This window comes from Rhinichthys klamathensis, unplaced genomic scaffold, assembly GCF_029890125.1.
Source record: "Rhinichthys klamathensis goyatoka isolate OS25496 unplaced genomic scaffold, OSU_Roscu_1.1 h1tg000578l_1, whole genome shotgun sequence".
Taxonomy (NCBI): Eukaryota; Metazoa; Chordata; class Actinopteri; order Cypriniformes; family Leuciscidae; genus Rhinichthys; species Rhinichthys klamathensis.
In genome coordinates this window covers 2,493,007-2,518,538 of record NW_026607042.1, presented here as the reverse complement: position 1 = coordinate 2,518,538, position 25,532 = coordinate 2,493,007, and the positions used below count along the sequence as shown (strand labels likewise).

The window sequence follows — 25,532 nt, the reverse complement described above, 5'->3', positions numbered from 1 at the left end:
TAATCACCAACACAATGATAATGGGCTGTAATGCATGGGGCACCAGGTAAAATCTTGCCTAGGGCAGCAAATTGGTCAGGGCCGGCCCTGGTTTTATACCTGTAAATGTCTGTGTTGTAGATGATGAACTTCATTCGCAAGCTGTGCGCCACGTTCATGGTGCCTACAGCGCTGCAGGAAGACAAACAATTCTTGCTTTTTAAAGAAAAGGCAAACCATTTGCCAGGTCAGTGTTTGATCATTAACTATCATTATTTTTAATTCTTCTAATTTTACAAGTGATGAGATCAGACTACAGGGGAACCCCATGTCATGCTTTGCCTTGTACCTAGCCTTAGTCTGGTAAAGTTGTCCTAGTTTTTTGGGCTAACCAGAAGCTCAGTGTTAAAGGATCCATCCATTGATCCACATCTTCCATTAACACTGACCTTCTGGTTAGCCTAAAAACATTGGACTTCATGCCTAGTGTCATGCTGTTGTATGATCAGCATGACACAGCATTTCTGTTAACATGATTTGTTGTATCTGTGACAGGAAGAAAGCTGAATATTGGATTCACCACCAGGGTGAAGCTCAACAAGCTACTGGATGATGGAGACATCACGCCAGAGCAGATGAAGCAATTCCATGAAGCTACCTTGGCATTTCTGACCAATGCTGTGGACTTTGCTCTAAAAAAGCTGCCCCTACAAGAGCCACTGCTCAAGCACGCAAAGTTTGTTGATTTTCGGCAGAGGTTGGAATGCGGTGTAGAAGATGCCCTTTACTTTGTTGAGAGGTTAGGTTATTTTTTCAGGAATTTATGCTTGTTATCTGACATTAAATACCCTGAATTTAATACAAAGGCATTAACACCAGAATTTCGACTCTAAGCACATGAGCCATTCCTAAGTGGCTTCTTTTTAAAAAAAAGATCTTATTTGCTCCTTTTGGTTGATGACCATATATATATATATATATATATATATATATATATATATATATATATATATGAACCGCTTTCTTAAATTAGGTTTCCCAACCTGCTCCCCTACCATGGGCCTCAGGAGTATAACCAACTCAGTGACGAGTTCCTGGAATACCAGACTATACCAATACCACACCTGCAGGTCCCAGAGGAAATTGAGATGGAGAGCTTCTGGGCTGAAATGGCTAGCCTAAAACATAAGGCAAGAATTATTCTTTACCAAGAACACAGTGGAAATAGTTTTTTTTTTTAAGTTTTTTTTTTAAGTATGCTGTAGGTTGATGTCAATCAATTTGTTCTATTTAGATAAAATCATGCCTCTACAGTGCTTTAAAATTATGTGTGTGTGTCTATAGGATATACTGTATATACAAAGGATCATATAGATGCATGCATTTTGTCTTAATAGACAGAATAAATTATGTATCAACCTATCCTTATCTATCAACGACAAAAAAGAAATAAAACAAAACAAAAACAACACTACTTGAGAGCTTATTTCCACTGTGTTCTTGGCTCATTCTTCACAGGTGACAGGTGTAGGCCTGTTCCCGAGGCTTGCCACCATAGCAAAGATTGTCACATTCAAATGCTGATGCGGAGAGAGTGTTTTCTGTGGTGGGACTCAACAAGACAAAGACCAGGAACAGCCTTGCCCTGGATGGCACCCTGTCATCAATAATGACAATAAAAATGGCTGGCTTGGAGCCCTGCTTGGAGCCCCCCCTCCCAGCAATCATCAAGGCCTCTAAGGCCCCGTCCACACAACTGCGTTTTCGTTTAAAAACGGAGAATTAAAACGAATACGATCTCCGTCCACACCAGCGTTTTATCTGCGTATTAGAATTGATCTCCGTCCACATTAAAACGCCTGAAAACGCGGATCACTTGACCATTCACCAACACTGGGCATGCGCGTGCCGGTGTAAACAGGAAACGGATTGACATGTGATGGGTGGCTGACGAATCAGGGAAGGATACGTCATGACTGATGACACCCAATCATAGAGCCGAGCGTGAGCCTCTGCGTCATCGTTTCTAAAGTCCTCCGTTTTGTCCCGTCTTCACTAAAACGCCCTCCGGAGATTCAAAACGCAAAACAGAGCTGCAGCGTTTCTAAACTTCTCCGTTTTAGGTCTTCATTTTTTCCGTTTTAGTCTGGACGGGAGGTGCAAACGTAGCAAAAGGTCTCCGTTTCTAAACGAAAACGCAGTAGTGTGGATGGGGCATAAGAAGGCCACAATTCAGTACAACAAGGCACACAGATCTTAAATACAATGTTCCCACAGTGGTTAAACTTATTGTTTTTAAGTTGTTATTAGCTGCATGTAGTTTTGTGAATGTTAATATAACATGACCTTTATTCCAAAGTAAACATGCACAAAAGGAGCCATGCTGTGTCTTTTGTTTTGCTGGTGGTATTTTTCTGCTGGACCTTGTGGTGGGGAAAGGCCTTGATTGAAGAATGAATTTCCCTCACTGCCTAATCTAATGAGGTTTTTGGCCACCAGTCCCCCTGGTGTCCATAAATGGTTATTTCTATTTATTTAGTTATGAAGGATTAGAATTTATGTAAATCAGTGCTTCTCATTCTTTAGAATTTCAGTGGTCCTAGTAGATCTCTTTGGTAGACCAATGTTAATTTAATTTAATTTTTTATTATCATTTATTATATTTTTGCTGTACGGTAATGATGCTGAATGAACCAAACAAATTGCTTTGTACGCGGCAAAATTTTGGTTGGCCCCACCAAATCTCACTCCAAGGTTTTTTGAAAAGTTGGCAGCCCTGTTATTACAAGCTTAAGCTTTGAATCGAATTTGAATGCACTTTGAATCGAGCTACGGCAAGCAGAGAGTTTTGAACTCTGGCTAGTTATGTATTTGCTCAAAAATTTATTTTGGATCATTTTTAACCCAAAAAAGCTACGGACTGCAGCTTTAAACTTCTCTGTCTGTATAAGTCAAGTATACTTAAGTGCAATTTTATATTTTGGTAATGGACCAACTACCGGCGGTGACACGATGGTGGGGGAGGGGGGATAAATATAAAAAAGTAATAAACAAGGCTTTAACCTCCATTTTGTAACAGACACGCATTTATTTGAGCACTTCCATCAGTGAAACACCACATTGAAATAAATATCAATAAATATTGGTAACCTACATAATATAAGACAGTTACATATTATTTAAAAAATATTGATTTATATTTTCCAACAAAGATGCGTCATATAGCCTACCGCTCTGCGCTTTGAGAGGGACACGAGTAGGAAAGAGACAGTCATTCTCTTTTCTAATATCTTCATGTTTTTTTTAGGGCCGGGACTCGATTAAAAAAATTTATCTAATTAATTAGAGGCTTTGTAATTAATTAATCGAAATTAATCGCATTTTAATCGCATAAATATTTGACCTGAGAACTGTGAGAAGTAATTTTTTTCACATGGATTTTTAGTATACCATTGAATAATGACTGCATACATAAGCTTAAGCAACAAAATATTGTTTATTTTTGTTCAACCGAGTCCAGCAGACCAGTGCAATTTTTGCCATTAAGTGTAGCAATTGCATATTGCAACAAAATAGCATATTGCTACACTACACTAATAGCACTACACTAATAGCCATAATAGCCATTAAGTGTAGCAATAGCATATTGCAACAAAATAGCATATTGCTACACTACACTAATAGCAATAGCGAATTCCTTGTTGCATAGCTTGCACACAACCATGCTCTTATCGACGCGGTTCAACGTTCCGTTCCCGGGAACGTTCAACGAACGGCTCTGTTCTGTGATGCGTGTTGGTGACGTCACGTAATACGCAATTACGTTGAAAAGGTCTCACAGAACAGAGTAAGGTAAGCATTTGTGCTTATAAAACTTAAACTTTTTTAAATGACCGATCGTTTCGCTAGATAAGACCCTTATTCATCGTCTGGTATCGCAGCCTGTTCTCACGTAAATGCGTCTTTATAGCACGCATTGTGTGCATACATTGGACTAAAAGATGTTCCACAATCAACACCTCTGAAGGCAATGAAAAGTGGTGCTGAAACATGCACTGGACAAGAAGATAAATCACACAAGCATTTGCTGTTACTACTAACAAGTCCACAGTTGTCTAAAAAACATACATATCTCTCCACATCTGGGACATATTATGCTATTCCTGCTGTAAGGAGCCAGCTTGTAAGTATTATCCTTGTTCTTAATTGTACATGTCAGCATAAAAATGGTTACATGTACTGGTATAACACTAACAACTGTAAATCGAATACAATTGTTTGTAATGTTAAATTTTATGAATTGTTTTCAAACGTATCTACACAAACTGTTAAAAATAATTCCTTTTGTCTGGTAGGATGAACCAATTGCTATAGAGAGCGAACCTGATGACCTAAATATCAGCATGCTTTCATTAGATCCACCATCTGAAAAGAAGGATGTTAGTTTTGTTCCACACAGTTCCACATCTGCCTCAAGTACAACCACTACGACAGATGAAGAGGAGGAACAGACATGGCAAGAACGGAAATGGATTGTTAATGAATCAGCTTTCATGAAACAATTTAGAAGATGTCAAGACTGTGGTGCACTGATCTCTGGGAAAAATATCTCATCTGTAGGGAGCCTAATCAGCATTATTTGGCAATGTGAACAAGGACATAAGGGGCACTGGAGATCTTGTTCTGATGTGCGTGGAATGCCATCAAACAACCTTCTAGTTAAAGCAAGTACTGTGTTTACGGGGTCCACATATGCAGACATCTCTGAATGGGCTGCTGTGTTTAACCTTCAGGTACCACACAAAACTACTTTTAATGCAATACAGTCTTCATACCTCATACCTGCAATTGATGAGGTATTCAAAGAACAACAGAGTACCATATTAGATACTTTGAAATCAGGAAGCACAGAAAGAAAGGAAATTCATTTATCAGGAGATGGGAGATCAGACAGGTTGTTTTAAATTTTAGTGATCATTTTTTTACGTGATGTTATGTCATTTTTTTTAGTTACAATTAACTTTGACAGTGGAATCTATTTTATATCTCAACACAGTCCTGGATATTCAGCAAAGTACACCACATTCAGCTTGATGGATGACATCACAGACAAAGTTGTACACTTTGAACTGGTGCAAGTATGTGCCTGTCCATGACAATAGTGAAATATGTTTTGGTTATTTTATAATTACTTTATCAAGTATAAACCACTGTTTTTATTTTTATTACAGGTTACAGAATCATCAAGCTCTGTAGCAATGGAGTCAACTGGTTTCCGGAGAGCACTCAACAAAATCCTAGATGACAACATTGGATTAAGTGTGGTGACAACCGACAGATCCCCATCAATTCGCAAGATAATGCGAGTAGACTACCAAAACATTCATCACGAGTTTGACATATGGCATGTGGCATTAGGTATGTTTTAGAAATCAATGCCTACCGCAATCTGGTATGTTAATTTTTGTACTGTTATTTAGTGATAGAAACACGCAGCAATCAACTGTACAAAAAAGTCAGATACAGCTAATGACTGTGATGTTGAACGAAACATTTTGGATGAGGATGAACAATGTTTTATTTCGTTATAGGAATAACCAGATTCAGGATTTCGGATTCAGGAGGAACAGTGCGGTTTTCGTCCAGGCCGTGGAACACTGGACCAGCTCTATACTCTCTACAGGGTGCTGGAGGGTTCATGGGAGTTTGCCCAACCAGTCCACATGTGCTTTGTGGATTTGGAGAAGGCATTCGACTGTGTCCCTCGCGGCGGCCTGTGGAGGGTGCTCCAGGAGTATGGGGTCCGGGGTCCTTTGCTAAGGGCTGTCCGGTCCCTGTATGACCGAAGCAGGAGCTTGGTTCGCATTTCCGGTAGTAAGTCAGACTTCTTCCCGGTGTATGTTGGACCCCGCCAGGGCTGCCCTTTGTCGCCGGTTCTGTTCATAGTTTTTATGGACAGAATTTCTAGGCGCAGCCAGGGGCCGGAGGGTGTCCGGTTTGGGGACCACGCGATTTCGTCGCTGCTTTTTGCGGATGATGTTGTCGTGTTGGCCCCTTCACACCAGGACCTTCAGCATGCACTGGGACGGTTTGCAGCCGAGTGTGAATGGGCTGGGATGAAAATCAGCACCTCCAAATCCGAGGCCATGGTCCTCAGTCGGAAAAGGGTGGCTTGCTCACTTCAGGTTGGTGGAGAGATCCTTCCTCAAGTGGAGGAGTTTAAGTATCTTGGAGTTTTGTTCACGAGTGAGGGAAGGATGGAACGGGAGATTGACAGACGGATCGGTGCAGCTTCTGCAGTAATGTGGTCGATGTACCGGTCTGTCGTGGTGAAGAAGGAGCTGAGCCGTAAGGCAAAGCTCTCGATTTACCGGTCAATCTACGTTCCTACTCTCACCTATGGTCATGAGCTTAGGGTCATGACCGAAAGGACAAGATCCCGGATACAGTCGGCCGAAATGAGCTTTCTCCGCAGGGTTGCTGGGCGATCCCTTAGAGATAGGGTGAGAAGCTCGGTCACTCGGGAGGAGCTCAGAGTAGAGCCGCTGCTCCTCCACATCGAGAGGGGTCAGCTGAGGTGGCTCGGGCATCTGTTCCGGATGCCTCCTGGACGCCTTCCCGGGGAGGTGTTCCGGGCACGTCCCACCGGGAGGAGACCCCGGGGAAGACCTAGGACACGCTGGAGAGACTGTCTCCCGGCTGGCATGGGAACGCCTCGGTATACCCCCGGAAGAGCTGGAGGAAGTGTCCAGGGATAGGGAAGTCTGGGCATCTCTGCTCAGACTGCTGCCCCCGCGACCCGGCCCCGGATAAGCGGAAGAAGATGGATGGATAGGAATAACCAAGAAACTGGCTTCACTGTCCAGATACAAAGACAACAGAGCACTTCAGCCATGGATTAAGAGTATTGGCAATCATCTGTGGTTTACATGTTCATCTTGTGGGGGTGACCCGGATGTACGTCTCTAGATTGTGCTTCTGTAACTTGTTTTAATACAACAATACACTGTAGAACACATTTAAATATTTATATTCGATTTGTCAGGAGCTAATAAAAAGGTGGAAGTCAATTCTGCACCACATATGTGGTGTTCATTCATGGATCGAAGACGGAGAACCAAAAAAATGTATTCATAGTGAGCTTAGCTCAGAGGAGCAAAGAAAAAAAAATGGATCGACCAAACTTCAAGGGCATTCATTACCTTAAAGAACCTTGTCTTAGACAAGGGTCTTCTGAAGGATCTCAGGCAGATGGCACTTTTCAAGCATACTGGTAAGTTTACAAATCTACAATGTATGTTAATGTATAGATCAACCATATTTATAAGGGTAAGCTGGAAGTGTTCCATTCACTGCTCCTGAAGTACTGCCCCAAAAGAATACACTTCCATTACACTTCAATGCTCGCACGTACCCATTTGGCAGTGCTTGACCACAACGAGAATGTTCATTGACAGCAGGCCAGAACCAAAACTGGTAAGTTTGACTTACAATATATATCTGACTATAATGTCATAATGCATTAAAAAAATATTTAGCATTTTTTTAATTAATTTATTAACTTTTAAGGTACATCCAGGTTCAATGTAGTGTTCCCAAAACACTCTAAACAGTGGGTGGCCAGAAAGCTTTATGAGTCCCCAACTCAAAATTTCAGAGAAGAACTCATACGTCGCGTACTTCAGAGGCGCATGGACAGCAGTATTATTTACAAGGACTCTTCTTCACATTTGGAAATACAACCTGTCCCAAAGAACATAGCGTAACAGACAAAACCGTCTAAGGAAGACACAGTTTCAAAGCATTTGTCTCGATTGTCAAATTAGTTTTTTTCAGACTGACAACGGTGTAAGTTATCTTTACAAAGTAATGGTAATACATTCACATTACATGGTGGTTTTCTTTAGTGGTGTGTGTGTGATCATTGATGTCACCTTGTACAGTAGCGTCAATTTGTCTGTTCAGTGAATGAATGAGGTGTATTTACCAAAAATTGTACAGGGTAAATTCTTTAATTGAGGAATTTTTTGGTAGGTTATATGTTAAATATTACACCACTTTTGTTGTCATTTTTTTTTTGTATTTATTATGCCTTTATTTAATTTTTCTCTTTGATTTTCATCTATAGTTTTGTTAGATTCCCTTATTGCTGAAAAATACTGTTAATTTGTGAATGTGCAGCTAAAGAAAATTAAACTTACATAGCTTGCTTTTATGTAAAGTGTCATTACTGTGTATTCTAAATATCTATATAAAAATATGAAGCCATTATAAATACAGATTGTTTATAAGGAGCAAATTACAATGAAATTGTAGTAGCAATATGTTTTTATTTTAGAAATTCAAAGAAAAATTAAGTTTACATTATAATAACAACAGGCAGCACTTTCAGAAAGTCCTCTATTGCACATATATCAATGATAAATGGTAATTCAAGTAAAATAAGGAAAAGGCTTACATTACAACTATAAAATTATCAATGATAAATGTTAATTCAAGTAAAATAAGGAAAAGGCTTACATTATAACTAACAATGATCAAAAGATATATTGAGCAATATATAGAATGTTGTGACAAATGATAACAGTAAAATAACAATTTCTACAACATTGCAAATGCATTGGCTGCCTCTGTGAAGCCCACATAATGTCCAGAGGGGGATGGATATTTATCGCGGATGGCTTTCACCACACAAGAGGGTAAAACTTTTCTATTTCTTCTGCCCAGATATTCCCCCTTCAGCATCCACTCCAAAACAACACGATACGCCACCAATCTCTACTGTCTGAAATATAATGCAGTAATTGTAATTAATTAATTGGTTTATAATGCAACCTTTAATCATTGCAATAATAATAAAAATACAACACATTACTCACTCTATTGACAGCGTGCCATTGGGTCCCACTGGCCTTGGACGTCGCCTCCAGTTTATACGTGGCAAACTAAACACAACATGCAGAACGCTGCGGCTCAACAGCGGAGAAAACTCAGGATCTTCTGTCAGGCAGGTGTATGATTGGACACGGTCAATGTCCTCGTCGTCGTCATGTAGTTGTGGCATTGCTATGTTCCACTCGTGACAACATATGCTCTCCACTTCTGTTGGCATCTCACAACACTTGCTACAAGAACACCACCAATTTTGAAGAGATCTCTGTCTCTCTGAGGCTTGAAGACGTGCTGCTGCACCGGATGCTTCCTCCATCGCCCTGAGTTCTTGATCGGTGTATTCGGGCTCAAATAAATATGGTTGTGAAATAAATTCTACGTTGTCTGTTGATATACCGAAATCGTCTTCCATTGCGATTTCCTGTATATCTAAATATATTTAGATCTTCACAATGAAAGGTAAAACGTCCGAAATCTCTGTGTAAACAATGAGTGACGTACACGCGCGAGAGATCATTCCGGGGCTTTCCGGCGCTTGCGCAGACAGAGGCGCCCGCACCATCAGAGTACTTGGACGTGACTGTGATTACAAGAGGTAAAAACTATATAAATACTGTTCGTTTTCTCACACAAACCGCTCGTTTCGTGTCTTAGGCCATCAGTGTGTACTTACATTTACGAGTCATTAAATCATGTTTAATTTGGACTTCTCTGTGCATGCTCTTTGAGGTGGTGACCATAGACCTGCATTATATGACTGACAGACAAGAACGGTTTGACCTAAAAATAACAAAATTGAAAATACTGTGGACACAAAGACACCTACATCTTGGATGCCCTTGAGGTAAGCTAAAACATACCAACAAATAATTTCAAAGTGAACTATCCCTTTAATCTTTCCCTGCCAATGACTGAATTTTCCGGCTATCTATGTTATATGGTAGGGGGCGCTATTACACACCTTCTGAAAGAGTACAGAATCTCCTGATCAAAACACAGGAGAAGCAGCAAAAAACAAGTGATAAAAGATTACGTACGCAAATGTAAAACAATGTGATCGTCAAACAGCATATTAATCAAAACTGCCTAATGTTACTGAATGAAATGTCATCCCATTTTTTTTAGGCAATATCGCCCAGCCCTAAAGTAAAGCTGGTAATGCTGTTTGTGGAGTTGTTTACTCCTCCTCTGCTGAGATCTTGAGAGATTTAATGTTTTATTATTTATTTCATCTAAGGCTGTGGCTGGAAGTCAGTTGTAGTTCTTGTGCTTCTCTTTGTTCTGTTCTTCGTGTTCATCTTCCCTTCAGTGATTCTGCTTGTTAACAGCAGGTGTTTGCCACTAATGATCAATCATCACTTAATTAACTTAATTTCTTGACTGCAATGTATATCTTCTTTTAGTGAACTCAACTGATATAATTTCACAGTACTCATAACTATTGGTTTAAATACAATTAAATGAATTAAGGTGACCGGTGTCCTCAAATGTTATGATTTATCTTAACTTACTGGATTTGACTTTGTGTGTGATATTAGTGATAGAGTTCGTTTAAAATTAAGAAATATCCTTGCGTTTGTGGACTCGATTAAAATAAGTTTATAGAACTCATAACTATTGTTTATCAAATTAATTAAATAGAGGTAATCTGTGTCCTCAAAATAAATGAGCTATTTGAACAGTGGTTTTACAGTGTTACTGTTACAAGTTCAAGTAGCTAATTTATTTTAAAGTAAAAATCTAAGCAGTCTGAAGCCATGTATTTTTTATTTTTCATATATTATTTGTATTTTATTTTCATGCATGTATAGGCTATCTATTTAGGTTATTTTTTTAAGCTCACTTGCACTCTATATATAATATTTGCTAATAATAAGCGAGTATTAACAAAAAATGAATAAAACAACAAAAAATATCAGGGGTTAAAAAAAACCAACCCAATTTACTGGGTAAAATAAGCACAACATGTGTTCTGTCCTATATTCACCCAAATTGGGTTGTTCTTAAACAAGTGTTTTTAGAGTGTGTTTAAATATTTCACATATGTGTGTTGAATGTTTCACACTTAATGCACATAATGTTGAAATTGTCATTTTATGTGCTTTCTTGTCAAGTTGCTATGAACGTTTTACACCAGTCCATGGGGCCAATTTTCATGATCTCGTCTAGGTCCCCACAACCCCACGGCCCGGCACTGTGTGTGTGTGTGCGCGCGCGCGTGTGTACAAACAAATCCAATGTCCTTGAGCGTGCGTGTGTGTGTGTGTGTGTGCACATGTGTTAAAAAAAAGCAATCGGAGCGATTAGTCAACACCCTCATAATTCTTTTCTAATGCTTTCATACTTGACAAAGAGTCCAAATCTCCTAATTATCATACCAAAAGACTTGCGCCCTACAGAAAAAGCTTCAGACAACAACGCTCATGAGCGCTTGAGAACAAATGCCTTCACAATGCTCTCACTATGCCGTTCTCAACTCTTTACAAATGCAAATAGACTGCGTGAATAAGTGATTATTTTAGATCTGTCGAATCCCACTATTGTGAAACTCGCGAGCATGAGAATCACGAGAGAGAATGACTGATATTCTCATTCATTCATTCTCAGTATTCTCATGATTCTTAATACTTCAGAGGTTTGGTGATCTGCTTTGTCATCGGTTGTTCAACTATTAAACTAAACTGTTAAAAACACAATTTTAAATAGAAAAGTTGATTTAGGATTTATCATTAACGACACTTTCAAAATATATTAATGTTAATAATGACATCCTTTCTCTTTGAACACCGAAAGTGATTACACTGCGGTTCAGTGATTTACTGACTGTGGTTCACATAGACCATTTTTTTTCTCCTTAAAAACAATTTAAAGATCATTTGTGGGGTGTTAGCAAAAAGATTAGAAGCTGGGTTTTCATGACCTTTGAGAGTAGGCTATTCGAAAAAAGCTGGGTTGTTTTAACCCATGGTCAAATATAAACTAACTCAACTTTGGTTAAAAATGGTTAATTACATTTTTAAACCCAATGGTTGGGTTTGACCATATTTGACCCAAACATGGGTTGAAACAACGCAGCATTTTTTTTAGTGTGCTTAAATATACTGCATGATAAATCTAATACTTCATTAGATGCTGAAAAGTGTTTCACAGGATCGAGTGGCAATACCTGTTCAACTATAGAGGATGGGATTTTGGGAAAAGTTTATGAAATGGGTCTAGATCCTGAATGCTAACACTTCAGATGAGAAACTAACAATTGGAATGAAATCTGCCCCATTCAGACTTTACAGGGGAACCAGTCAGGGTTGTGTGCTTTCTCCCTTGTTCTTCACCTTATAGCGACTGATTATCTTTATGTAGTTAAATTCTCACGTCATTCCAAATATGTTTTTTTTTGTCTGTTGAACATAAAAAAGATAAGATATTCTGAGAAATGTCTCATTGTTTTTTTTCCCCATTTATATATATGGGAACGATGTGCACAAATGGTTTGGTTACAAAAATTCTTCAAAACATCTTTTATGTTCAACAGAAGAAAGAAAGAACAACATGGGGGCGATCAAATGATGACAAAATGTTTATTGTGGGTGAACTAATCCTTTAACCTTTTTTCAGGATTATTGGAAGGCATTTTTACTGGGTCATGTATCGATCTGCAATCTCTACATGGGAACTACAATTATTAAATGAATTTATTAATTTGACACGTAATCATTTATTGTAGTGTGGTAATCAGCAGTGATGACATAACACACTTTTAATATAGGCACTCTTCTGCATCTGTAAACTTGACACCTATAACACAAAACAAATTGATAACAAAACAAAACATTCTGCTGCTTAATCTTACAGATGGGCCTAACACAAATCAACTTATATTATCTGTAATATTCTCATGCCTGCTCAATTTATAAAAGTTATAAAAGTCAATTTAACATTTATTTTACATGTTAATTTGTAGTTATTTAGTTATAGATTAATATTATTTCTCACTATATGTAAACATGACTGTAATTAAATATTATGCAAAATTCTAAGTAATCAAATCAAGTCAGTAAAATGATCTGGGCCCGTATTCCTAAAGAATCTAAGAATCCTTTTAGAAAACTCTTAATTTAGCTTAAAAACTTTTACGTAGGAGTCTTAGCTTAAGAGTGATTCGGGACCGATCTGAGAGCAACTCTGAGTAAGGAAAAGACAAAAACTCTCATCTTAGTGAGGAGGCGGGGCTGACCCCGTTGCTATGTATGACACAATCTTTTGAAGACTGTGATTGGTTGGTTGTCCAAGAAGGAAAAAAAAGAGCCATTTTAAGTATAGAGTTTACTCACACACGCACACACACACACGCACATTATTTTTATGTATATAAATCCTTTTTTTTACCTTGCTGTTAATTTGATTGGCTTAGAATGATAAAAATTGTTCCACTCTTTCCAATTACACTGATTGCTGTCTATTTAAGTGGTGGTTTGAATGTTTGTTTTGAAAACATGGATTAAAAAACAAGAAAGACGAGAAAGCCTGACTGGTCAGAAGAACCGTGTTTACTGTTAGCCGAGTTAGTGGATGAACACTAGGCCGTCCTTAAAGGAAAATTCGGGCAGGGTGTCACAGCATGGAGCGAGAAGCGGACGTGGGAGCTTATAGCGCACATTATTAACGGTTCATTCCCCTGCTTGTGCGCACCAGGGAAGCCTCCTATATTCATAAATACAGTTTTTTGAGCCTGCAAGGTGGGAATGTCCAGTGGAAACTAAATGAACTGCGACACAATAAGAGGTTCTGAAAGTGCTGTAATGTTTGTGTGATCACTGCTTACAGAAGGTTGTCACAGACCCAAATCACTATTGCTTTATTGCATTTTCCCATTTGCCAAATATCTTAATGTAGTGATCATTTCTGGCGTTATGGCATTCCTGCGCTGTGTCGGAGATATTAGCGTGTCTCTAATAAGATCAGTCACAAACATGATCACTGCACAATCTCATCTATAGCGTCTTATTAACTCACTGTCGTCATCTATTGTCTGCATCACATTTCTTCTCCCTCTTCATCGTTCTGTCATTTTCTCCTCTGCTAAAGAAACTCTTAAGCCTCTTAAAAGTCCTCATCCATACTCCTAACAATTTTGACCTTAAGACCTCTTTTAATTAAGGGTTAAGATGCTTTCTGAATTACTTTTTTCTTTACTAGGATTTTTTCTTTAATTTTAAGAGTAAACGCCCACATTTCTAAGAATTTTCTTAGAATTTTGTCACTAGGAGCTACTTTTTACATTAAGATTCTTTAGGAATACGGGCCCTGATCTGTCACTGCTGTGTATGGTAAAGTTACACACAACTCAATATAAATAAAGAGAGCTTTTTTATATATATATATATATATATGTAATGACCATGAATGATTGTTGTTATTTCTTTGTTTGCTGGTGTCAGAGATATTTAGTTATGTTTGTTCTTAGTTTCACTTTCAAGGACTTTTAATTAGTATTCATTGGTTCCTGTCTTCCTTTGTTCAGCTCCCGCTCTTGTTTGTCTCCATGGTTACTAATATGATTTGTCATTCTGTTCAGCTGTGTTCACCTTGTCATCATCTGTATACACACATTCCTGTGTTTTCATTGTCCGGTGTCCTGTCTCCTTAACGTTTTGTGTGTTTATCTGTGAGTGTCATCATCTGTGAGCTATATTAAAATACCCTTTACCCTTCATCGTCGTGTTCGTGATCCTTACAACCCGTGACAGTTGGACACTTTTCATGTAATTGCCTGTTCTTGGAAAAATGAGAAAGTCCTGGGGTGTCTCATTATTTAATGAAAAACAAACTTCATATATTTTGGTCCATCTGGAAAGTGTTTTATGACTTTTTAGAAAACCTTGATGAGAATTATTTTATAGATCAAATAGTTAGTATAAGAGTACATAACTGTATTTTATACATGGAGATGTTTTTTAAATATATGCGTGCGCAGTCGTGGCCTAATGATTAAAGAGTCTGACTGGTAACTCGAAGGCTGAGGGTTCGATTCTCAATACCGGCAGGATAGCTATTCCTGAGGTGCCGTTGAGCAAGGCACCTTATCCCCAATCATGTGATGGTTTTCATACTCATGCTCCTAATGTATGTGACTACGTCGTTGTGTGGAAAACGCATCCCTGAATAAAATCAACCTGACTCAAGCTAAAAAAACAACAACACTATATTGTCTTCAGCAGAGCTGCTTATATCCGAACTGAGCTTGTTTCTTAATGAATGAACTTAAATCACTGAACTTAACTGAGCTGAATAAAGACAATATGGTCTCGCTGCTGCTTTACTGCAGAATTTGAACTTGTCTCAAGTTTGAAGTTTAAATTAAGTTATTTCTATTTCTTTCTAGCGCTATAAAACTTGACTTGAATTCATTTAGGGCATTTCAGTTAGCATCTATGTAATTCACCTTGTAAACTTTATTATTCTAAATATGATCAAATATCAAATTAACCTACACTTAGATTCAAACTTAACGTTATCTTATAAGCAAACAAGTGCAAGAGAAAAATATTGCCACAATTATTTCACATTTTGCGTCTCGGGCACAATGGTGACAGATGGATTCCAACTGTTTCTTTGTGGCTCTGTTATAAGTGTTGTCCAGTGAAGGGGAAACCTCCAGAAAATCTCCTAACTAGCCGTGGCGATCTCAGAGGCTCCCTAAATGCATTTTAAAAGGGGGTTTAAGTCGGCAGGGGCAATTCAATGGCCAGCTTAATTTAGTCAAAAGAGTTACGACCGTAATTGTGTCCCGTGGAGGCGACGCGCATATGGCGCTGTCTTATTGTGTTCAGTCTAAACGCAGACAGGAGAACTCCTGGGACTTCATCTCCCTCCGGCTGCCATTGCAAAATTATGCCATTGACGTCGCATTGGGATACCCCGCTATCACATGTGCTGACGAGGGGTTCACAAGCATTTGATATGGGCTAATCCTATAGAAAGCCCTTTAAATATCCCGAAGCGTTAAAGAAATCCTATTTGAAAAGGACAGTTTTACACCTGGCACAGCAGGCTAGATTCCAGAAGGGAAAAGGGCACAACAGAAATGCTGTGCTGTTGACACGTCTCGTAAATTTAACAGTTGACTAATCACCATTAATGCAAAGGCCTACACTGTTAGACCTTACCAGGCTTTATTATAGTAAAATACTGGCAACACTGTTGCCAATAATTTACTGTTAATTGTACAGTAATTTAATGTAAAAATGCACAAAATTAAAACTTGAGTTAACTAATTTCACTTGCAGAAACCAACTGCCTTACATTGACCAACTGTCATTTAAATGTATTAACTAAATTGTATAATGCACAAATAATGTGAGCAAAGTATTACTGTGAATTTATTTCATTTGAAACTACGAAAAAAATATTGTATATAAAAAGCTTTCCAAAAGACAAGAGTTTGAAGAGACAATGATTGGTATTGCACCAATATTAAATAATTTTATAAAATTGTTAGGAAACTATTTTCAAAACAAAATTCCCCCTTAGGAAATAGTTGGCACTAAAATGCCTGCTTTGTGGCATTTCTTAATGGGCTTTTAAAAGACCTCTTTTTTTTAAGCAGGGATTAGTCACACTTTATCTCATTTGCATTAAGAGGTCTATAAACCACCCCATCCATTGCAGTTTCTCGAGCTGCACGCAGAGCTGACAGAGTGCACACAGAGAGGCAGCTTTTCTCTTCCTGGCTTCAGAGAAACAAAATACATGTTTACTTGACAACTGTTGGCTTTAAAATATTTTCCTCAATTGAAGTTACATACAGCGGCTTTACACGATGACGACAGCGCTGGGATTTTGAAGCAGATTTTGTAGCCTACATTACAAAGATGGATGCCGCCGTCAAACCTCACTCGTTCGAATCGCGTCTGTTTTAAGTGATTTGAACGTTTCCTCTTTGTTAAAAACCGAGCAAAGAACAACACTCTGAGATTTTTCTCCTTCATCGCTCTGATTGGTTTTAGGTCTATACGCGACGTCCGTTGGTGACGCCCCTCTGGAAATAATTTTGTCTATGACGCTTTGCCAGACCATAACTCAGTTACAACTGAGAATGTTCTGGTTTTAACCAGGCTATGACAACCCATGATGGGAGGGACTCCTAGCAGTCGAGTTTTGTGCCATTGGTGGACAGTGATCATCTTTGTACTGCCTTTTCTGTCTACTTTAACAGTGGGAATGATCATGAAATATCAGACTTATGAAGAGGGCGCTTTATTCACCGTCATCGGAAACTTGGCCAAGGACATGAGCTTAAATCCCTCAGATGACGCTAAGACCAATTTCAAAATGATGAAGCAGTTCAACGCATCTTTTATTAGGCTCAGAGAAAAAGACGGACAGCTAACAGTTGGAGAACGAATAGACAGAGAAAAAATATGTAAGAATGTGATCCAGTGTCTTATTGCATTCGACGTTGTGAGTCTCTCGAATGAGCAATTTAAATTGATTCATATTGAAGTGGAAGTAAAGGACATCAACGATCACGCTCCTGAGTTCTCTAGAAAGGAATCAACTTTGGAAATTTCAGAAAACACACCAGTCGGCACTAGAATATCTTTAGATGTTGCTATGGATGAGGACGTTGGTTTGAACTACATTCAAAGCTACCAAATATCTGTCAACAGTCACTTTACTATTGAAGTGTTGAGCAGAGCTGATGGGGTTAAATATGCAGAGTTGGTGCTAATGAAAGAACTCGACAGGGAGACACACGCCTTCTATGTTTTGGAGCTCATCGCAACAGACGGAGGAAATCCATCAAGGTCCAGCACCACAAAGATCAACGTCAAAGTAAAAGACTTCAATGACAATAGCCCTGTGTTCGACCGGAACAATTTTTCAGTTGATATACTGGAGGACTCGCCTGTGGGGTTTCTGCTTTTGGACTTAAATGCGGTTGATCCAGACGATGGATTGAATGGGGAAGTTGTATATGGGTTCGGAAATCAGGTGCCCTTGGAGATCCGACAACATTTCAGCGTTGACCGAAAATCCGGGAAGTTGACGCTCGAGAGTCCGATTGATTTTGAGAGCAAGAAAACATATGAGTTCGATATACAGGCATCTGACTTGGGTCCTAATCCGAGCCCATCCATCTGTAAAGTTGTTGTTAACGTGCAGGATGTGAATGACAATGCACCAGAAATCACAATTACACCACTACATTACATCACTATTGGCTCAGTCACAGCGGAAATAGCGTACATCACCGAGGATGTAGCTAAAGAAAGCTTTGTGGCTCTGATCAGCACGGCGGACAGGGACTCGGGCGCAAACGGACAGATTCACTGTGCTCTCTATGGGCACAGTAACTTCAAACTCCAGCAAGCTTATGAGGACAGTTTTATGATTGTAACGACATCTCCACTTGACAGAGAAAAAATTGCGGAGTATAACTTAACGGTTGTTGCCGAAGACCTGGGATCACCTTCCTTAAGAACAATTAAGCAATATACTATAAGGTTGAGTGATGAGAATGACAACGCGCCTGTTTTCAGTAAACCTGTCTATGAAGTGTCCTTGGTGGAGAACAATGCACCAGGTGCATATATCACAACTGTATTGGCCAGAGACCCCGACTTAGGGGAAAACAGCAAAATCAGCTATAAGCTCCTGGACACCTACATCATAGGCTCTCCGGTGTCAACTTTTGTCTCTCTGGATTCTGAAACGGGCTCGCTCTATGCGCTCAAAAGTTTCAACTACGAGGTCCTCAAACAGCTACAGCTACGTATTCAAGGAAGTGACGGAGGCTCGCCACCACTCCAAGGCAGAGCAATCATCAATCTAAAAATTGTTGACCAGAATGATAACGCTCCCTCTATCACGCTGCCTGCGCTGAGTAATAGTTCTGCCGAGGTTATGCTACCCAAAAACGCACCTTCAGGTTACGTTATAACCCAGATACATGCTAGGGATGCGGACGAAGGCGTCAACGCAGAATTGTCATTCAGAATCTCAGAGGGCGTCTCCTCTGTGTTCTCCATTAATAGAGCCACCGGAGAAATTTATCTGAATCGTGAACTCAACTACAAAGTTTACGAGAGCTTGAGAATAACAGTAAGTGTCAGTGACAATGGAAGACCTTCACTAACTACAGTAGTCATTATCGATTTCAAGATCATTGCAGGATCTCCTCCCAGTGACCGCAATATATTCAGGCACAGAACTGACGAAGAGATTCGGGAAGGGGATTATTCACTCGTTATAATTGTGGTACTGGCGGGGAGCTGCACACTACTACTTTTAGCCATTATTCTCATTGCAACTTCTTGTAATAAACGAAAGGTGAATAATCAAGGAGACAGACATTCTGGAAATGAGGACAGAGTTAAAGCGGACCACAACGACCCACTAATTCCAATTCACAGTGGCATCATGTTTGATATTCAACCTTACTCAAAAAAAAAAAAAACTTTTTCTGGCTTCATCCAGACAGGCAGTGATATTTCCTGCAGTTCTGAAGATGGTACGTGTGTCTGTGATGTAAAGGACAAAAGCCGCGGAGTCAAGTCAGAAGTAAGTTATAGCCTATAGTGTCTTGCACTTTGAGATTCCATCTGATATCGTTATCTGGTTCATATTCTAAAGTTTTTTGTTGTTGTTGATGATGATATATATATACATATTTCTTTTATAGGATTATTCCACTCTACCTGGTTATGGTAAAGATGCTCTGAGACTTACAAAAATTTGGAAAGGCACATCAACCATAGCAGCACGAGACCCTCAATTCAGTGGAAAGGACAGCGGGAATGGAGACAGCGACTTCAATGACAGTGATTCAGATCCAAGCGGCGATGGACCAAGAAAAGACGATCATCAAAACAACGTTCAAAATGGTAGCCCTAAACATCAGTGGCGTCTAAATATGTGTATGCCAATTATACACAATGGCTTTCAGGGGGGTCAGAGAGTTGACTGGGGATGTGCACAAATACCTAATATTATAATAATGCTTTAACTAAAACATTGTGTAAACCAAATAAACAATTAGTAAACTATTATAATATAGTATAATAGCGTATTGAATTATTTTTATTCTAGATAAATGTCTCCCAAAATGTAATTTGTGTGACAATTTACAAGCTTAAATGAACACAAGACAGTATTTAATTGATAACTGCATCCTGTCTGAAACTCAAATGTAAAGTTTGCGTCCGTATTTTAGATACAGAGATATTCAGCACTGCATCTGTATTACTGTATGATTTCCTCACTTATTTAAGTGTTTCTTTTTGGATAAGCATGTTGTGATTTTTTTTGCATGTAGATGTTGCCACTATATAATAATTTAGTAGCAAAAAAGTATCTTTGCATATAATATCCAGTCTTAAAGACTTTCTATATCAGAAATGTGTTTTATTGAGAGACTGATAATAGGCAGATGTACTGCCTATTTTTATATCAGCTGACATACATGGTCTAGTAAGCATTTCTAATACCTCTACGTTGTTTTCATAGACTAAAAAGCTTATACCTACTGATAATAATCTTCTTTTTGTTTATCAAGGTCTGTGGGCATGCACAAGCAAGTGCAAGATCTTGGGCCATTCAGACGACTGCTGGTGTCCCACTGCTGCCATGACAAACAGCACTTTAGCACATTCGTTTGCTAAGACAGGTTCACTTCAACGAGACACCCTTGGGAGGGAAAACTACCAAGCCCACATTCCAAAAACAGAGGGATTGCAGAATGTCTGTGAGAAAGTAATGGACAGAGAATATGACTATATAACTATAGTTCATTCACCTCAACAAGGCAGGCTACATTAAATGAACAATATTACAATCCCAATGTCTTCACCAACAGAAACACACACTGTTCCACACATGAAGTGTAAAGTTAACAAAACACAACTGTGCACTACTGACAGCTGTTGGCAATTTGTTTATTGGGTGAAAAGTGTAAGTTTTTTTTACACAGTCAGTTGACCTTGTGGATAATATTTTGTTTAAATCCTTTTGAAAAAGCTGTGTATATTTTTTATAATGCCACTGATAAATAAACAAAAGATGACAAATGATATTGCCTACTTGATTAAAAGCATGTTGATATATTTTTCATACTTTTTAATGAAGTAACATTTATCTGAATTCAAAATGTGTCTGTTTATAGATTTATTTGTATATTATGTCTGTAATGTTAAGAAAATAAATGGTAAAACATGTTTGAGGTGCATTTGGTTAAATGTCTCATTTTATTTATTATTTTGACTTTTTTTTTATTTATTTTTTGACTTGAATCTTAAAGGAACACGCCACCGTCTTTTGAAATAGGGGTTATTCACGGTCTCCCCTACATTTAGATAGGTGGGGAAACACATTTTTGTCTGTGCATGCATTGTCTTAGTCTGGCAGCGCTGCCGCTAGCTTAGCTTAACATAATAAATGGAATCCTTTGTAGCCGGATAGCATGTCGTGAGTAAAAGTGATAAAAAAAAAAGACTTCTTGTGGCCTGCGTATTTGTCAGGGTTCTGTCACTTCTGTTTGGTTTTATCTTAGTGGGTGGGTGACAGAGCTCTGACATTCCCGGTTTGTCATGTGCTTGTGTTCTAGTTCTGTTTATTGTGAGCACATGGCTTGTCATGTGTTTCCTTTGTGCCATGTGCTCTCCTGTCTGTTGTCTATGACAAGAGCTTCTTGATATTGATGGCGGAGTTCTTCATTGTCAGGATCTCTGTTTTTGATCAGAAAGATTTCGTACTGTTGTTCAAATACTTTTGCACTCACTGTCAAACCACATTTCATTGGTGTTTTTTGGTTTCCTTTTTTGATAATTTTTTTCAAATTGTACATGCTGATTGGTGGAATATGTTGATAATGTCACTTAGTGCCAGATATGCCTATTTCATTTAATGGGTATGTGTTAATTATACATGTGTCCATAATAATTTGATAGTTTGACTTTTTGAATTTGCATGATTCATTAATGTGAGTTTGTTTTAGATATAGTGTAATTTTACAGTGGTCTGACACTGATTGTGAATGCTCTGAGATGTACTGGGATAATATCTGTAATGAAATAATCAACAGTACTGTTGCCCATAAAAGAACTAAAGGTAAAACAACCAAAAGAGTCTCCGTATGCAACCGTTCACAGTATAAAGGGCCAGTCAAAATAACAAAGAGGAATTTAACTATTTGTAAATGTCCATAGTTCTGATCGCTTGTAAGGTTGCGGTATAGAGAAAAACATATTTTCTCTATATTAATTGTAATTCCACTTAACATATTTAATAAATATTCCACATCAATGTAAAAGAATTTAACATGCATATATTCCACACAAAAAAAAAGTATCCATTTTACAAAATACACAAGATTCTCTTATCTTTTTAGGAACTATTTTGTTGGATAAATTTAATGTATAATTTTAAAGTATATTTCATTAACTTTATTATTGATACAGTATTTGTTATAAATCCAAATCAATCTCCAATTAATATTCTCAAAATGGTTATTCTAAAAGTATTTATTATGAAATGTTGCAGGGCAATGAATCAAACGTCTGAAAACTGTATTATTACATTTGCTTTATCTGTAATATCAACACCATTTAACAAGACCTATTTTTAAACATTGATTGCTTATGAGATTTACTGATGCCTAAATTATGTTTGTATATAAGAAGCCAACATAAAAGTAGTGATGGCAATTTCAAAACACTGTTTCATGACGCTTCGAAGCCTTTATGAATCTTTTGTTCCGAGTCAATGTTTCGGAGCGTGTATCAAACTGCCACATGATTTCAGTAAACAAGGCTTCATTACCTCATAACTTTCGAAACACTTCGACATTTCAATGGTTCACCGTGGGGGCGATGATCTCTGTCAACCCATGAATCATGAGCAGGGCCGTTTCAAGATATTTGGGGGCCCTAGGCAAAAGAGTGAAGTGAGGTCCCAAGTCCACCCTCAGAAAAATGTTTAAATTCAGATGGGATTTCTTGTATTCTGGTGCATTTTAAGAGTCATGAATTACTCTGTAGTACGCTACACAAAGTGGCCACTATAAAGGTCACAGTGTCTTCATTGAGGCATTGTTGATGGGAATGACACATTTTGATTAATGTTTATTTTTGTCAACAAGGTGTTTGTATGCATGTTTGCACTGGGTTTTTGTTGCATTTACACTGTTCTGACCACTAGGGCCACCGTGGAGACGGGTGTCAGATTGTTTCGAAGCCTCGACACAATATGGCACATTTGATTCAACCGTTTCAGTGTTTCACGAAGCCTCGATCTGCCCATCACTACATAAAAGAGCCCGTCTATGAAAATTGGACAACTGAATGGTGAGTTTAACCTCAAAGTCACATTTTATTCTCTATACCTCTTACTCTATACCACCAACTTTTTCAAAGATAAGATTTGGAATTATATACCATAGCTTATCTTTATGCTTAATATAATGTTTATCCCGTTCAACTTGAAAATTGTATTAGAAGTAACTAAATCAATCAATCACATTCCAAACTCCTTGTATCATTTGAAAGATACAGTTCAACCTACCAAAATGTAATAAAACCGATCGATCAGTGTTTTTCAATCAGGTCGATAAAACAGCCGTAGAACAATATGTGACGTAATGTTACATTTACCTCAGGAAAGCCATTTAATGACCATAGGACATTAGTTGGTCTTTTTTGGAAAATTAGCTAGAGAGAGGAGTTTTATTCTAAATATGATAACTATATTACATATTTATTATATTTGTACCTTTATCATAAAAATATTATAACGTTGTTATTATATAAACGCATTATAGTTCATTTTAGATGTTATTTTTAACCTTTAATAATAATACCAGCTGACAGGGCTCTGTATTGCTGGTATAACAACAATTTATTGTTATTTATTAACAACATAAATGTATTTAAACAAGTCGTGTGTGTGCGTGCGTGTGTGCATGCATTTCTTTAGGTTTTAGAAAATACCATTCTACAGAGACAGCACTCTTGAAGGTCTTAAATGATATTCTACTTACTGGTGACTCTGGGGACTATGCTGTGCTTGTGCTCCTAGATTTGACTGCTGCGTTTGACACTGTTGACCATGCTGTCCTTCTTACTTGCTTGGAGCACTGCGCAGGCATAAAAGGAAGTGCTCTTGAATGGTTTAAATCATATCTTTCAAATAGAAGTTTTAATGTTATCATGGGTGAACATTCATCTGAGGCAGCTCCTCTGGTATGTGGTGTTCCTCAGGGTTCCATCTTAGCTCCGATTCTTTTTTCTTTGTATATGCTACCATTGGGTTCTATTTTTAGTAAACATGGTCTGTAATTTCATTGCTATGCAGATAATACTCAAATCTATCTGCCCTTAAAAAAGAGTTCTAATGGTCTGGAAGCACTTTTGACCTGTTTGGCTGATGTGAAGGCCTGGCTGTCTTTAAATTTTCTTAATTTTAATCAGAGTAAAACTGAGATAATAGTGTTTGGTCCTTCTGACTCTGTTAGTACACCAAAATTTAATTTTGGTGAGTTATCCTCGTCTGTGAAGCCTTGGGTAAAAATCTAAGGGTTGTCTTTGATGATGGGCTGAAATTTGACAAACATATCAATAGAGTGGTCAAATCATGTTTCTTTCAGCTTCGACTTCTAGCTAAAGTAAAACCTATTCTGTCAAGAAATTTTTTTGAACAATTAATTCATGCTTTTATTACTTCGAGATTGGATTACTGTAACTCACTATATTTTGGGATTAGCCAGTCAGCTTTTTCGCGGTTACAGAGAGTTCAAAATGCAGCTGCAAGACTTTTAACCAGGACTAAAAAACGAGACCACATTACTCCAGTATTACGTTCTCTGCACTGGTTGCCCGTGCGTCACCGAGTGAATTTTAAAATTCTTCTTTTGGTGTTTAAATCATTAAACGGTCTGGCCCCTCCTTACCTCTCGTAATTACTAACTGAATATCGTCCAGTTCGGTCTCTCCGGTCTTCTAACCAGAGATTGTTATGTGTTCCAAAGTCGAAGCTGAGGTGCAGGGGTGACCGGGCTTTTTCAGTAGCTGCCCCCAGGCTGTGGAATGCTCTACCTTTGTGTATTCGCTCTGCATCATCTTTGTCTGTTTTTAAATCTAAGCTAAAAACGCATCTTTTTGAATTGGCTTATATTCAATGAGGAAGTGTATTGTACGTTTTTTATTTTTTTATTTTAAATTGTATTGTATTGTCTTATTATGTCTACAACAGTATGTGCAGCACATTGTATGTCACAGACCGGGGGTGGGGAGAAACCACGACCCGTACCAACTACCACTCTGAGGAGCTACACCAGGAACACCACGAGGCTGGACACAAGGTACAGTAAGTAATTGGTCTTTATTAAATATTAAAACAGGGTTAACAGGGCGTCCGCCTGGACGGCTAAACTCATTCCACTCTTCCAGACGGCAGTGGATCTCAGGAGCTCAGGCAAGGGGACCTTCAGGTGAGTGACTCGAAGTGGATAAGTAACAGACTTCTCTTGTTTCCTTAGGATCACGGTGGAGCTCAAGACGGGCTACAAGTGTCTCCAGAAGAGCAACTCCATACAACGTGAGGACCGGCGTTTCCTACTCCTTCCAGACGGCAGTGGAACTCGGGAGCTCAGGCAAGGGGACCTTTAG

The 25,532-nt window shown here is 38.4% G+C and overlaps 1 protein-coding gene across 1 annotated transcript; it reads left to right on the top strand.

Annotated features, from left to right (window-relative positions):
* The first annotated feature begins 123 nt into the window (after nt 1–123).
* On the top strand, nt 124–25,532 carry LOC130075420 (protocadherin-8-like). Its single transcript, XM_056240027.1, is given in 10 exon segments — nt 124–226; nt 535–778; nt 5,036–5,117; nt 5,211–5,397; nt 17,048–19,434; nt 19,556–19,757; nt 20,429–20,714; nt 25,117–25,225; nt 25,314–25,354; nt 25,403–25,532. Coding segments are annotated over 10 exon segments (3,771 nt in total).